We start from the raw sequence: 17523 nt of genomic DNA on the forward strand, positions 1-17523 counted from the left end.
GGGGGAATAATTGATAGTGTTTTCAGCTAGACGAGTGTTTCTTGTGAAAGTTTGGCGAGGGGGGACCATAGACTGAGCTCAGTCAAACACTTTCTATAAAAATGATGATACATCAGAGACAAACTCGCAACATCTCTTCTGTGAGATAGAGGTTGCAGGGAAGAGAAAAGGACAACTCCTACGAGGCTACAAAGTCTATTTTGAACTCTATCAAGGCAGGACAAGTCCTTTCTAGCAGCACCTGCCCAGATGTGGCAACAGTACTCCATCTTTGGTCGTACCTGGCTCTTATATAGATAGAGAATTGCATCAGCAGTGAGATATCTACTGGATCGATAGAAAGATCCCACCATTTTTCCAGCAGCCTTGGCAACAGATTTGATGTACGTGTTCCATTTAAGATCAGGAGTAACAGTCAAGCCCAGAAGCTTGTTAAAACTTGAGACCTTCTGAAGACGAGAGCCATTCATTTCAATTGATGTCAGATGTGGGTCAGAGTGTTGATGATGTAAGGAGAGAAGCTTGGTTTTAGATGCATTAAAAGTAACCAACCACTCCTTTCCCCATTGTACCACGTGCTCAAGATCAGAGGAGAGAGAATCGGAGAGAATGATGATTTAAAGAAAATTCAAAGCGTTCAACTCACCTGTGGATTTGTTTCTTGCATTTATCGACATCCGACAAAGATTTATTCAACGTAGCTTTCCCTTTTACCTTTGCATCCATCAGTTGTGTACGGAGAACTTCCCATGGAATCAGCCACAAACTTCCTGAACAAAGAACACACACACAGAGTCAACGGGACACGATTAACATAAAGTGGAATGAGTACAGGATGACCAAAAAAAAAAAAAAAAAAAAAAAAAAAAAAAAACGGGGCCCCAACTCTAATTAAGCCCCGTTTCTTAGTGTTTTGTCCGAATGAAATGAAACTTTGGTCATAACTAGTTTATTACATTCAAAACATCACATCAAAACACTAAGGTCTTTGGCTTTTTTTTTCTCCGTTCTACAGCATATTTTCTAAATGGCCTCCATTTAGCTTTTGTTTTTTTTTGGGTCACCCTGTATATAGAAGATACTGCCAAATCTGCTGCAAATTTAATATATAAACGGCTATATGTCTGTCTGTCTCCATATTTTTAAACTTTATCTCCTCTCAAACTAAAAGTTGAAGAGCGGCGCAAGGGGCCTCAAATGATTGGATTTTTTACGGGCCGTTCTTTTATGGGTCTTTAGCTGGTTAAAATTGTTTTTAAGGTATTAAAAATGGGTCAAAATTGAAAAAAAATTATTAAACATTTTGTACATTCATCTTAGTTTATTTTGATTTTTAATCTTTTATATATGTGCCACGTTGGTACAGTGATAACGTCACCAGCTTTGAATGCTACAATTTCGGTTTCGATTCTAAATGATGGCACCTAAATTGCTTTTTTTTTTTTTTACTTTTGAAATTACAACTCTATAATAATAATATATACGAAATCTGGACAAATTAAAATATCATATTTAAGTGTGTTTTACGCCCAGGCAAAACCAGGCATCTCTCCCGCTAGTTGCTCGGGATTAAATGAGGATCAATGTTTCACACTTCAAATACTTTTATCGTCATTGAAATTGATGAAATCACCTATTCTTCACTTATATTAATTGAGTGTCTGCTCAATGCACCAGGATTGGTTGGTTGGTTGTATTTGTTTTATGGCATATCAACCCTTTTCGGGTTATTTAATGCCGAATCCAAAGATTTTGAAGAAAAAATTTTTAATAGAATATATTTGTTTCTTTTTCAAGTCAGTTTCTATTTAACCCATAGTTGAGACCCTAATAGGTACCACCACTCTGGGTCAGAGTGGACCTGGGAGCAACGGCAATTAAGGGGTGGCTCCACACTCCCCAAAGCCTGCAAGATGGGGCCTCACCACTGGATATAGTTTAAGGTCATATCCAGGACCAGCGACAACATGAGCACATCCCTGCATTTCTCTCGAGTCTATTAACCATTTCCTAGTCTGCAGCTACGATCAGCTGCTATGTCTGAAGCTCGCCCCATAGCATTCGACCATTTTTTGCTAAAAGTTTGGATTGAACTACAAAGCCTATAGAACTCTCTCCTTGCTGACCGTTTTCCTCCTGCATTATAGACTTGTTTTTTTTTTTAAACTAAAACCAATAGGTATCTCTTGTCGTTACGACAATCATCTTTCATTCCTGTTAATTTCTTACATCAAGTGGCTTCCCATTATGTCTGGAGGGATTTTCATATAAAAAAAAATGTTAACAGGATTTAACAGCCACATTTGCAAATGATTTTTTTCAAAATGGCGACTAGAAATAATAAAATGCTTATGTTTTGGCAATTGCTATTTTTTTCACTGACAATCTTCCAAAGCTCAATACTGAATGAAAAATGTCTTTTCAACCTTTATTTGTGTTTTTTTAATAAGACAAGCAAAGTCAAATTATTTAAGCAATAAAAGGTTTAATAGAACAATATACGCTTGTTTTTTTTTAATGAAGGCTGTTTAAAAAACATTTGAAGAAATTTGAATGCTCATACCTTCAAGTCTCAACATAAAATTTAGTGCTTGTTTAAAATTTCTTTTATTTAAAAAAAAAAAAAAAAAAAAATACAAAAATAATTCTTTGATATATATATATACTCATCATGGAACGAAGATGTCATATTCCAAAAATCGTGCTGCTTTGGCTAGTAAACAAAAATATTTAGTTGTCAAAGGCCAACTAAAGATATATTTATCTGTAGAGCCCTGTGATGTTAAGGAAAAGCTTTCCCAGCCAAGTCCCTAACAATATCTCAGGAAGAGATTAGACCACAACTCTAGACTAAAGGGCTAGAAAATGACCCGAACACTGACTGAGATAGGAATTCCTCCCTGCGAACTACCTGCTTAAAAAGCAAGCAACAAAGACGACAACGATGGATGAGGGTTCACACACACTCGTTTTTTTTTTTTCTTACCTGGAGTGGTCAACTGTCCACTTCCCCACAAGATATTGAGAGAAGAATTCTGAGAGTGCTTAAAAAGAACTGGACTCATGAGATTCCCTGTCGACGTTAGATTTACAGACACTCCCAGAGATTTGCCTGTGGCACCAGAAAAGAGTAAAAAGCAACCTTTTTCTTTTTCTGGGTCCTGGAAAAAAAAAAAAAAAGAAAATGATTTACTCAACAATATAAAACAGTCCACAAAGAGACGATGTGATACAACTGACATTGCCCCACCCCGCCCCCAGGTTAGGATGGTTCCGCTATTTGGTTTTACAGCATATCAAACCTTTTACAGGTTATTTAATGCCGAATCCAGCTATTTTTGGAAATAGTTTTTATGCTTCAAGTTCTTTGTATCTTCAAATATTTATTTGTAGAGTTTGGTTTGGTTATTTTACAGCATATCAACCCTTTTCAGATTATTTAATGGCGAATCCAGTCATTTTGGAAATAGTATTCATGTTGCATCCAAGTATTTTGTAGAAGGTTTTTATTCTACAAGCTTTTTGTATCTTCAATCACTAGTTTGTAGTGTTTGGTTTGGTTGTTTTATAGTGGCTTTTATCGTTTTTGTTCCCTGCCTTACAGAACATGAATGAGTTTTACAATGGTAGAGGCAAAAGGGTTACAGTATTAATGTTTGGTACATTTTAAGTTAGGAAGCACAAAGCGGGGGGGGGGGGGGGTAGAAAGAGAAAGTGGGAATGGGAAGGGGGAGGGGAAAGATGGGTTGTTGTTTTTGGTTTTGCAGAACATAATTAAGTTTTGCAAAAGGAAGCAGCAAAACAAAAAGCATCAATGTTAGGTGCATTTCGTCTCAGGATTGGTTGTTGGTTATTTTTGTTTTACAGCATATCAATCCTTTTCGGGTTATTTAATGCCGAATCCAAAGATTTTGAAGAAAAATTTTTTTAATAGAATATATTTGTTGTTTTCAAGTTGGTTTCTATTTAACCCATAGTTGGGACCCTAACAGACACTACCACTCCGGGTCAGAGTGGACCTGGGAGCAATGGCAATAAAAGGGTGGCTCCACACTCCCCAAAGCCTGCAAGCTGAGGCCTCACCATCGGATATAGTTTAAGGTCATATCCAGGACATCGTCTCAGGAAGCCAATATCTTCAGACAGCCTGATCTGGTGTCATCAGGGGGTTAGGAAGAAAAAATAAAGTCAAAACAGTATAACATAAAAAAAGAGGAAATAAAGGAATTAAGTAGTGATGAGACGATTCCAATACAATTTCCGATTCTGATACAAATGCACTTGTTATTATTGCTGAGACCACTCATCTTCTTAAAAGAATTAGTCATTATGCCACAAAAACTCTGACCGACATAAGAATTCCTCCCCCCTCTTCTAAGTAAATGCTTAAAAAACATACAACAAAGAAAATGATGATGGATGAAAGTTCACGCGCACTCTTGTTTCTTGTTTGGTTGGTTGGTCAACTGTCCACTTCCCCACAAGATATTAAGGGAAGAATTTTGAGAGAACTTTTAAATAACTGGACTGATGTAGGCCCCTTTTTCTGCAATTGTGAGATTCACTGTCAGGGTCAAATTAACAGACACTGTTGGGGACACACCCCTATTACTAGGAATAATGAAACGAATGCCTATATAATAGAACAATCTGATATATAGAAAATTTGGATCTGTGGAACAAATTCGATTTGATCTTTAGCCGATAAAAATAGTTGATAAGGAGTCAAAATTGAAAAATAAATAAAAATAGAACTTGGCAGGCGCAAGTCGATTTAAAGTGCTCTTTTACACATGCACAAATATATATTTATATGTTAAAGTTGGTTTCTTTTTAAATATTCCTTATCCATCTGATGATAGTTGAAACTAATGACTAAGACTGGACTTCTAAACGTTTTGGTTTCAATTCCAGCCGATGGCACTCACATCATATTTATTTTTTCTTTAACTTTTGAAATCACTCCTATATACTGGGTATAATATACAGAAATTTTACAACCGGGCAACGCCGGACGGCCACTGCTATATATTGGTGTTGGGAACGGATCCCTACTACAAGGAATAATGAACTATTCCATGACGTCACTTCCGGGTAACAAGAAGCAGTTTACAAGAGTCGGAGATAGACACGCGAAGAGAATGATTGTTGCGTATAAAACTGGATGAAATAAATCATTTTTTTTTTTCTACCTAAAAAAAGTTTGTGCCAAAGTTTTCTTTGCGAGTCTCTATATAGAATGTTTCGTCCATTTTAAAATAATAGCGGCGTTACACAGAGACAATCACTCTGGCTTGAATGCATAAGAAGTGATTTGACCCCATGTAGCATCAATGATATCTATAGCAGTCGTAGCGATTACAGATGACCACAGCAACAATGACAGCCCGTGGTTTACGATTCTGAATCTATGTTTGGTTTATAAGCTCAGCATTGTTTGGTGCAAGCAATGGCCTTTCCAATCAGAAACTATTTCTGCTTCCAATCTCAATCTTCTTTCTTAAGGTGCTACCAAAGTCGATAAACACTCGTCTAGCTGAAACCACTGTCAATAATTTTCCCCACCCTTTATCAGTGCCAAAATCAAACTGTAGATTCCATGAACAAAGCTTCTTTCTTAGAAGTGCACGTCTGTGGAACCCTCTTCCGTTTGCCTGTTTTCCACCTGACTACGGTCCTGGATATGACCTTAAACAATATCCAGTGGTGAGGCCCCAGCTTGCGGGCTTTGGGGAGTGTGGAGCCACCCTTTAATTGCCATTGCTCCCAGGTCCACTCTGAGCCAGAGTGGTAGTACTTGTTAGGGTCCCAACTATGGGTTAAATAGAAACCGACTTGAAAACAACAAACATTCTATTAAAAAGATTTTCTTCAAAATCTTTGGATTCGGCATTAAATAACCCGAAAAGGGTTGATATGCCATAAAACAAAAACAACCAACCAAACAACCACCTCACTACAACTTGGATGTCTTCAAGTCCAACATAAACAAATTCCTGACGAACCGCCCCCTTAAGTAAGACACTTTATCAAATCTCCAATACTAACAATTACTACGATACTATCCCATTGATTACTGTACACGCAATAACTCTTATCCCCGAGTGGTTTCCGAACCTTGATAAGTGGTGACTACCATGTTAAAAAAAAAAAAACACTTTTCTTTTCTGTATTAACTGGTTATTCATTTAATGCCATATGGAATTCCTAACATTTCTGTCTAGGTGATTGAGCCTTGCAAAACATGGTTGAGCCTTGCAGAACATGGTTGAGTTGTGCAAAAGAGAAAGCAAAACAATAACATTTATGTGCAGTGCATTTTAATCAGGAAGTCACCGTTTTTCAGACAGCCTGATCTCGTAACGTGATTATGTCGTATATACGGCTTTCGAGATTGAACGGAGGCATCAATTCGATCTCGTAGCACCAGCATTTCTTTCTTCGTTCATACTCTGCACTTATCCATTACTAACACCTTTCTCTTTTCCATTTCCTGTTTACGAACACGTTAACGACGATAAATCAATAAACTGTTTTAAATGTTGTCTTTGTATTCTACGAATCAACCGTTTGGATCAGACCACGGCATGGAATGCAAGCATGAGATGTTGCACGATCTTGCCCACCCAGGAATCTGTGACACCTTAAACACCAAAACCTGATGACGAAAGTGATTTTCCGACTAACACACATGCACACATGGTCGTTAATTCAACACCCGTGTACGTTTTATATTCTTCTTAAATGAACACTTTTAATTATTCTTACGAACAGGACATTCATCCTACCTTTTATATATAAATTCTTTCCACTGCCCTATGAACTATTAAATATTAAAACCTGATGGCATAAATGATGGTGATGATGATGAAAATGATGATATAATTGATGATGATGATGATGAAAATGATGATATAATTGATGATGATGAAAATAAGTGACGATAAAAATAAAATGTTCATGATAATGATAATTGTGATGATTATGATAAAATGATGGTGATGATGATAAAATGATGATGATTATGATAAAATGATGGCGATGATGATGATAAAATGATGGTGATGATAAAAATGATGATGATAAAAATGATGATGATAAAAATGATAAAAATGATGATGATAAAAATAATGATGATAAAAATGATAAAAATGATGATGATAAAAATAATGATGATAAAAATGATGGTGATGATGATAAAAATGATGGTGATGATGATAAAAATGATGGTGATGATAAAAATGATGGTGATGATGATAAAAATGATGGTGATGATAATGATGATAATTGTGATGATAAAAATGGTGATGATGATAAAAATGATGGTGATGATGATAAAAATGGTGATGATGATAATTGTGATGATCATGATAATTGTGATGGTGATGATAATTGTGATGGTGATGATAATTGTGATGATAATGATAAAAATGATGATGATGATAAAAATGGTGATGATGATGATGATGATAAAAATGGTGATGATGATGATGATAAAAATGGTGATGATACCGATGATAATTGTGATGATAAAATGGTGATGAAAACAAAGAGAATGGAAGCGAATGACTTGTTACCGAAACTTGTTTATAATGTGGGTATCCCCCATGAAGCACGAGTACATCATCTACATTGTCTTCGTTGACATCAGGAACGACCAAAGCTTGATAAATATTCCACTGATTGAACAGGTGTTCTCCTTTAGCTGACCATAAAACGATACCTGTGAAAAAAAAAAAGTTAGAAGTTTAGAGTATTTATTAAAAACTAAGATGTGTGACTTGGAATAGTTTTGGTATAATGGGGAGTGGGGTATGATTAAAGAAAATTGGAAGGTTCTATTTATAGACACTGGGGATAGGAACGAACCAATCAAATGGAGCCACGTTGTACTAGCAACCAATCAGGACTGGATTCATTCAATAAAACATACTGGATATTTCAGAATTCTCACACATAATTTTTCATATCGTCATGCAAATGAATCTTGCTTTTCGTTTGCAAACTTTTAAAGTTCAAGACTTATACAGATTAGCTATCCATCGGAAACTATTTTTCATCTCAGGACTTACACAGGTTAGTTAATCATCGGAAACTCTTCTAAAATCAAACAATTCAAAAGTGTCCTACAAATAAATTGTGGCAATTAAATACGCTAGTGCATATTTGGAACAATGCACTCTAGAAATAGAAAATTATCAATTTACCATTAACAGGAGTTAAGAAATGTTTGGGAAAATATAATAGGAATTGTTTTATCGATAAATAGACAAAACTGCCAAGAATAGAAACTATAGTTGCAGAGTTCAGCTGGGGTCAAGTATGTAAGAACCAAAACCCTGCACTACCCCACAAGAGTGGAGACATTCGAGATGTATGCTCTGTCTCACACTTAGTCAGGTAAAAGGGCTATTTCTGCCTCCCACTTCACTTTTTTAGCATCGGAGCCATACAAGACTTCTTCTCCTCTACTATTGTCCAATGTACAACAAACTACGGCTGCAGAGGTCAGCTGGGGTCAGATATGACAGGAATTTTGCATATTAGCACTCCCGGGGCATCGCTGAATTATCCAAGCAAGATTATTATTATTATTATTATTATTGTGTAGATTGAATTAGATTTGTTTTAAAAATAAAAAACGCAATTCAAGACAAATATGGTTAAATGACGTTTTAGGAATTTAACTTGACTAGATTCTATAAACAATAACAAGAAGGAATTTTTGATAAATAAAAACAAATATGTTTTCAGAAAAAGGAATGTCAGTTTTCATAACTAATATAAACAATAATTTAAAAATAGGCCAGACCTCTAGTGTCTGATGTAGAGGTCACTTAAGATGACGTGGATCTTAGGAGATAGCTTGAAAAAACACGTATCAGTTAGTCAAGGGTTGGAAGTCAGTTGGAGAAGTTAGATGAGAAGTCAAGGACGAGACACCATGGAAGCCGGTGAAGTAAAATCGTTGTGATCTCCGGAATATTGACACAGTGTGTGAATAAATTTTATATGAAATATAACTGTGTGATGTCATCTTTCAAAACATTGTTCATAAATGATACTTTAGGTGATCTTTTTCGACATGGAAATAGTAAAAGTTACAAATATTTTGTTTTCTGAATAAATTGTCTGCTTTCAACCAAGTTACCTCCCTTTTTGCTTACGTCATGCGACCCAATATATCTTATCGTTTGCTGGGTACTTGTACAGTTTAGTCAAGACATTAAAAAAATGAAAATATCGAAAAAAGGTTACATTGTACGTATCTGTTTTGAACTGAAGATCTCTGAAAAAAATTGTTTTCTCGCTGTAAAAAAAAAAAAAAAAAAAGATACTTGATGAAATTAAGTCAATTTTTTTTTTTTTTTTTCGGAGAACTTCGTTCCATAACGGATACATAACGAATACATACAATATAACCTTTTTTTTTTTTTTTTTTTTTGATATTTTCATTTTTTAATGTCTTGACTAAACTATACAAGTACTGTTTTCTGTCATTTTTGGTTTGGTTGTTTTACGGCATATCAATCCTTTTCGGGTTATTTAATGCCGTATCCAGTTATTTTGGAAACAGTTTTTATACTTCAAGTTCTTTATATCTTCAAATATTTATTTGTAAAGTTTGGTTTGGTTGTTTTGTTTTACGATATATCAACCCGTTTCAGGTTATTTAATGCCAAATCCAATTATCCAATTATTTTGGAAATAACATTCCAGTTGCATTCAGTTATTTTGTAAAAGATTTTAATTCTTCAAGCTCTGTATCTTCAATCGCTAGTTTGTAGTGTTTGGTTTGGTTTGTTTGTTTTATAGTGGATTTTAGCGTCTTTGTCCCCTGCCCTGCAGAACATGAATGAGTTTTGCAATGGGAGAGGGAAAAGGGTTACAGTATTAATGTTTGGTACATTTTAAGTTAGGAAACCAGTCAGGGAGTGGGGGAGATAGAAAGGGGGAAATGGGAAAAAAGGTGGGTTGTTGTTTTTGTTTTTGCAGAACATAATTCTTTCGACCGAGTTACTTCCCCTTTTGGTTAGGTCATGTGACACAATATGTCTGACTCAGCACGTAACGTTATCGGAACTGTTTTTCATGAATAATTATTTTCCTACCTTATAGTTTTCCATAATTTTGGGATATGTTACTATTTGCGACATGACAATTATTGAAATTCAATACTTTTTCATTAATATAGAAGCACCTTCAATTGTAGAATCCCATGGGGGTGGGGGGTCAAAATTTATGTTTAAATAGGCATTCATTCAAACATTTTGTCAATCTTTACCTTTTCGAGGATCGATAGCATATAATGTAGCATGATAGCCACTGACTAGACAGTCGAACTGACCATCCTGGTCAACATCAAGCTGATCACAGTGGATGTACACAATGCTAGACTTGGTTGAAAGCCGCCACAACTGTTTACCATCGTAACCCCGCAGAGCAACCAATTCCCCACCGCATCGGTATCCTGAAAAAAAAAAAAAATTTTAAATCAAGAAAATTACATTACATTATATCAGTTATACGTGTTACAGGAAAAAGGGCTGTCCCCTTTCCATGTAAATACGAAGAACATTAGATGAGTGAAAATGGGATTCGGATAAGCCGAGACTCGAGCCTTGTAAGCAAGATTAAGTAATAGAATGTAAGAAATCGGAATGTTAAAAGGGTGCATTGTTAAATTCTATTGGAAATAGTTAGATATTGTTTATATCGTAAAAAGAATTGATTGTTCATTCTTTTACAAAACCTGTATAGATGAAAGAATGCTGTTCACAGACAGATTATATATATATATATATATATATACGAGCAAACAGTTAACAAAAAATGTTAAAAAACACTTTGAAATGAGTTAAAAACATATTTAATCTGAAAAGGAAACACTAGATAAGTGGATAGTCCTTAATCCACGGAGTTTCGAAGAAATACTTTCCTACTCATCAGAGGGTAGGAATTAGCAAAATGCGGGATCGGATTTTGCATGCACAAGTATTTGATGAAACAACAAGTAAGTCAAAGATCATACTTGAAAACAAAAAAGTGAAGCAGAGGGAATATGGTGAAGAAAAAGGTGATTACACATGAATGGATAGTCTGGTGGAAGATAAATAATCCAGTGACGGTAAAATTCAAATATATAACTTCAAGAAAGATAAATGAATTTCCATTTGCACAAGTAAAATCCAAGGAAATCCCGTAATTGGAAGAAGATGGTCCATAATAATCCAAAGGCAGAAATCCATGGAAAAATTCACAAAAACGTGTACAAGGAAAAAAGGAAAAAATTCCAATAATATTAATAAAAGAAAAATAAGATATGTTTTTCACTCTACTGCCGATATATAAATATAAATAAGAATTATATACATATATATATATATATATATATATATATATATATATATATATATATATATAAGTTTTTTAATTTTTTTCATAATATTATTATTTTGTATTCCTGCACGTCACCAATTGAAAACGAATAAAGAAAAGTTATAAGCTTTTATACTTTTCATATTCTTTTTTATTCATATATATATATATATATATATATATATATTAGTATAAATAGTAATAGAAATAACTATAAAAATATATATATATATAGATAGATAGATAGATAGGCTTAATTACTGGACGTGTCATATAGATGACAAAACAAGACATGCATTTTAATTTCTTTAATAGAAGACAGGTAATTAACGTAGGTTTTAAGCGGGATTATCGCTCTTAGATTTGTTGTGAAAATTGTTGTTTTTGTTTTTAGTTTGGCAGAACATGATTGAGTTTGGTTGTTTTATTTTATAGTCTATATCAACCCTTGCCAAATCCAATAATTTTGGAAAAAGGTTTTATGCTTCAAGTTCTTTAGATTTTCAAATATTTATTCGTGATATGTGGACCTGAGAGCAATGGTAACTAAGGGACAACTACACTTTCCCAAAAGTCCCCAAAATTGGGTCTGATCACTGGATATCTTTTAAGGTTATACATTGTACCATTATTATTATTTTTTTTTTACGCGTAACCAAAATTAATTTTCTATTCATATTATTGTAATCTGTAATCTATATATATAAAAGTGAAAATGTGTGTGTGTGTATGTATGTATGTCCGCTTTTTGTGTATGTCCGCAAAAGGTTTTTTTCCGGGAAGCGATCGGTCGGCTCACTCCTTAAAACTTTTTATATGCTGTCTAAATGATAATATCTACGAGTTAAGAACAGGTCTCGTCTGTCTATTTAATTTGCCCGACTTTGTAAAGCTAAATATTCCACATTTTTGGATCGCCACGTGTGGATTCGGCTTTTTCGTATAAAAGCGAAACTAATTCGAAGCTGGCGGTATTGTTCCGGTCGCGATCGTCGGGAACGTCCAAAAGCAATCAGCTTTGATCAATGAGGAGTTTCTCCTTATATCATACAATTGCTATTCAAATAAGAATACAACAAGAATACACGGGTTTATGGGTGAAAGACAAAAGGGTTTATTTACAAGGGAATACATGTGACATAAGACTTACTCAGCATATTTTCTTATTCTCTTCCTGTCTTTTTTTTCTTCTCTCTCAATCACATCAGATGGGTATAGTTCATTTTATCTATGAAGGGATGTTAGGTTATTCCATTACATCACCTTCCTCCCAAGCTAAATTCTTCCATAGAATTTTGCTTCAACCATTTTTTCTTTTTTAGACTTTGTCCAAAAAATTTGGTCCTTTTCCTTTTCCTCACCATTTGTGTTTGCCGATTTTTACTTTTGGAGAGTGACTGGATTTCTGAGTTACTGTTACTTCCTTGTTTGGAGGTTGTATATGGAAAGTGTCATATAGCACTTCCATTGGTAACTCTTGGTTTCTGACTGTTTCTATGTATCGTGGTTTCAGTTGGTTAATATGTTTTCTGTGGAAAAAAAAGTCTGCCCTTTTATAATGTAAACCATTCTCCCAATTCTTCTTGAGATTATGCCTTCTTCCCTGCCCGATAATTTTTTAAGAAAACTTTATCCCCGTCATTGTAAGTCTTGTACCTTACATTATCCTTGATACTTTTTTTTTTTTACTTTTTCTCGTTGGGAATAACCAGTCGAACACCGAACGTACCTTCTTGGCAAACATAATTTCAGCTGAGGATAATTTAGCATTTGTATTTGGTGTTATCCTATATATTGCTAAGAATTTTTGAATTAATTTTTATTCCATGTCGATGTTATTATTCTTTTTTAAAGCTCATTTAAAAGTATCGACAAATCTTTTTGCTTGTCCGTTTGACCGAGAGTTAAGAGTTGGTGCTGTAATGTGTTCAATGGCTAGTGCCTCACAGTAGAGCTTGAATTCTTGACGTGTGAACATAGTGGCATTATCACTAACAATTGTTTTCGGAACTCCGAACCGACTAAATACCTCGTCCAGCACTTTTATTGTGAGATCCCTGGATGTCCTATTTATCATGAAAGCTGATCGAGTTATTTTTTTTTAAATGTAAAAGAAAATGACTTGTAAGTCGGAAATGTTCAATTTGGAAATTTGAAACTTTCCCATACTCAAATCTTGTCCAACTTTTAGTGATGATAGAGAATAGACTCAATCTGATATTAAACCTCTACCTTTCATCTACCTATTCTCTACCTATATAAGAGCCAGGTATTCCAAGGATGGAGTAATGTTGTCACATCTGAGCAGGAGCTGCTAGAAAGATCTTATCCTGCCATGACAGAGTTCAAAATAGACTTCGTAGTCTAGTAGGGGATGCCCTTTCCTCTTCCCTGCAACCTCTTTCTCACAGAAGAGACGTTACGAGCCTGTCTCTGCTTTATCATTACTTTCATGGCAAGTGCTCGTCTGAGCTCCAATCTATGCCCCCCCCTGCCAAACTTTCACGAGAAACACTCGGTTAACTGAAAACACTATTAATACTTTGCCCCACTCTTTATCTGTGCCTAAACCTAAACATAGATTCCATGAACAAAGCTTCTTTCTTAGAATTGCCTGTCTGTTGAACTGTCTTCCGTTTGCCTGCTTTCCAGCCGACTACAATATGCTTGGCTTCAAGTCCAATGCAAACAAGTTCTTGAGCTGTTCCCCTTAAGTAATCCAATTTACCAAATTTCCACTACTTATGATTACTACAATATTGTCTCATTGACTACTGTACACTGCTTAACCCTTATCCTCATGTGGCTTCTGGGCCTTGATAAGTAGTGACTCCTATGGTAAAAGAAAAAAAAGAACACTATAAAAAAACAATGTTGCAATATTTTTTGTGCCGGTTGGCAGATTGATGTGTCTATTATTGTTTTAGCTCCTTACATTAAGTGGCTTCATGTTTTGTCTACTCCTTTTCTTTCTGCAACACCCGCACCTGACAAACATATGCATTGTCATTTTTGTGAATAGTTTCTATTACAATAATCCGACTCTGGAACTCTGCATAAAACTTACCATTCTTTTTGCAGACTTTCATGAATTCCTCCTCTGAATGACTAGAATTATCGTCTGAAAAGACTCGTTCTGGATAAGGGGCGAGTCCCAAGAGGACATCTAGTCGTCCGTCTCCATCCATATCCACTAACCGGATACAGGAATCACTTTCTGAAACAGAGAAAGAAAATTATTATTATACAAGTTCTAATTACCCGGCGATGCTTGGAATAGAATAAACTTACTTTAGTTTTAATTTTGTGTACAGTTTTTAAACTTATACAGAAAAAGAAATAAAATTTTGGCTGTAAGGAGATAACTCCTTTTGCATCCCTTTGCCTGTTCTACAAGTATTTTAGTGGTGAATGCTCCGACGAACTGCAATCACTTGTACCTCCACAATGTAAATACTCCCGGCAAACCCGACAAGCAGTACAATCCCACCCTTACACAGTTGAGATCCCTAGATGTAAAAGAGCTTTCTACTCCAGTAGTTTCTTCCCCAGAACTGCTAGACTTTGGAATTCCCTTCCGGGTCCCTGACTGCTTCCCCAACTGTACTGACATGCAGTGTAACATGACTAACATCTTGCTGCCCAACTCCCTACATAGTACCCCTCCTGTAGCTTAGGTCCCTGATAGTAGCCCCCTACATCAAAGTGGCAATGTGCCTTGTTTGGGGTGAAAATATAATAATAAAAAAAAAACTCCTATAGTATTCTTAAATTTAAAAATACCAACATCAAAGCGTAGAAATTTTCGTATATTACTAGAGGTAAAGAAAAAAATGAACAGAAAGAGAAAAAAAAAAAAAAAACGGCCCCAGAAAACACGATATGATTCCATTTCTGTTTGATGAAAACTGGTTTTCTTCTTTTTTTTTTGCAGACCATCTACGAGTTGGCCAGTTGTGGACAAATCCCAAGAACGATAGGAGCCTTCTATCATGTCTGAAAATGACACAATGTTCGACGAGCGAGATCGGTGATGCGCCACTGTAAAACTCATGCTCTCTACTGATCCAAGTTATGATAACAGGACCATTGCCAGCACCCTCAAAATGCAAATACGGATGTTTCAACACTTGATGGCACAGCTTAGCGCATTGGACGGCCCACAGTTATAGCCTTTGGTGTGGATTCAAGTGAGGGCCACATCATGCCACCTTACATCTTTGAAGCCGGCTTAAAAGTCAACACAGAAGTGTACCTGGATGTGCTAAAATGTGATGATCTCCTGGTGGCTGCTGGCAGACCCTGGGTGTGGCAGCAGGACTCAGCGCTGGCCCACAAGTCCAAAGACACTCAGACTTGGCTTCAGAAGGAGTGTTATGCCTTTGTACCCTTCTTTCACTGGCACCCCCTCCTTTCCTGACCTAAACCTGCTGAATTACTTTGTTTGGTCATACGTCGAGAACATCACCAACACGACCTCCCACAACACCAAAGCCAGCCTGATTGCTGCCATTCATCAAGTATTCACCCAACTCCTGTCGACGTTTGTGGAAAAGGCATGCTCCCAGTTCCCGACTCGTATCGAGGTGGTGATTGAGGCTGAAGGCGGCTACATTAAACAGAGGTTAACTCTACTACACAATCAAGTTACCTGAATTGATTTTTTTCAATAAAAGTTTTAAAATAAAACTGTAGTGTATTTTTTAGGGTGACAATTTTATTATTCTACCCTATATATATATGTGTGTGTGTGTGTGTGTAGAATAAAATTGTTGCCCTAGGGTAGAATGATAAAATTGTCGCCCTAGGGTAGAATGATAAAATTGTCGCCCTAGGGTAGAATGATAAAATTGTCGCCCTAGGGTAGAATGATAAAATTGTTGCCCTAGGGTAGAATGATAAAATTGTTGCCCTAGGGTAGAATGATAAAATTGTCGCCCTAGGGTAGAATGATAAAATTGTCGCCCTAGGGTAGAATGATAAAATTGTCGCCCTAGGGTAGAATGATAAAATTGTTGCCCTAGGGTAGAATGATAAAATTGTTGCCCTAGGGTAGAATGATAAAATTGTTGCCCTGAAGAAAACAACACTACAGTTTTATAGAAAATTGGGTTGAGCATATTGGGAAGTGATATACAAACTGCCATTTGCTCTTTGTGTAAACAAATCGAGCTCCAGCATTTGGACGATGACAAAACATCGTTAATTCACTACCCGCACAACAGCAGCCATATAGCGTAATGGTGCAGAGCCTTGACTATCGTTTGGGTTGCTGGATTTTGATCCTGGCCTGAGGTAGTTGCCTGTCTAGCTGCATTGATGAGCTGTGATACAGTGAAACAGTACTGTATGTGAATGACTATATATATATATATATATATATATATATAAAAGTGAACGTGTGTGTACATTTCCCTACGCAATAACTCTGTCAATTTTTATTCTACAGACTCGAAATTTGATATACAGGGTACTGAGATTTGGGAAAATCGATGTGATCGGTTTTTGGCCAGAAATTTGGAGATTAAGGGGTCAAAGTTCAACGATTTGACCTTTGAGAACTCTACCAAACTCCGCCGACAATTTTGGGTCTACGCACTTGAAATTTTAGATATAGGTTCCTTGAACATGGATCTAACTTAATAACTTGATTTGAGCCCAAAACAATAAATTTTAAGGGGTCATAATAGGGGTCAAAGTTAAAAAAAATTGACCTGTGCGGTCTCTTCCAAATTACTCAGACAATTTCTGATCTAAATATTTGAAATTTTACATAAAGAGTATTCAGAGATAGGGCAAGCTTTTTCATCAGTTTGGGTCCAAAATTTTTAGTTACCAATATATAAATGTATGTATGTATGTATGTTTGCATGTCTGCCTTAAACTTTCAATAGAGGTGACGGATTTTACCAAAATCAGTATCGTTTTAAAGTCCGACCTTTCATACAACAAATATCAAAAAATTGGCTAAAAGCATTAATATATTCCCCTTCAACTCGGCACTTTTCTACAGGGGGGGGGGGTAATTTTTTTCGACGATATTTTTTAAAGTTATCCTCTCCTTTCGATTGTCTAGCCTTAATTTTAAAAAAATGTCGCTTCCGGTTTGGCAGTGATCGTAACAGCATAAACGTTAGGTTTTAC

The 17523-nt window shown here is 35.7% G+C and overlaps 1 protein-coding gene across 2 annotated transcripts in view; it reads right to left on the reverse strand.

Moving 5' to 3' along the window:
* The window catches only part of LOC145266583 (uncharacterized), a 67071-nt gene that overhangs the window by 18077 nt on the left and 31471 nt on the right, over window positions 1-17523 (reverse strand). For both annotated transcript variants that reach the window (XM_080122425.1, XM_080122426.1), the window contains exons 3-7: window positions 14447-14596; window positions 10286-10471; window positions 7578-7723; window positions 2987-3161; window positions 647-770 (exon numbers count right to left, since the gene is read on the reverse strand). In XM_080122425.1, the coding sequence (XP_079978551.1) occupies window positions 647-770; window positions 2987-3161; window positions 7578-7723; window positions 10286-10471; window positions 14447-14596 (781 nt within the window). The remainder of the gene's footprint in view (window positions 1-646; window positions 771-2986; window positions 3162-7577; window positions 7724-10285; window positions 10472-14446; window positions 14597-17523) is intronic.

The sequence above is a fragment of the Euprymna scolopes genome, chromosome 41 (genome assembly GCF_053919585.1).
Source record: "Euprymna scolopes isolate OS-2025 chromosome 41, ASM5391958v1, whole genome shotgun sequence".
NCBI classification, from domain to species: domain Eukaryota; kingdom Metazoa; phylum Mollusca; class Cephalopoda; order Sepiida; family Sepiolidae; genus Euprymna; species Euprymna scolopes.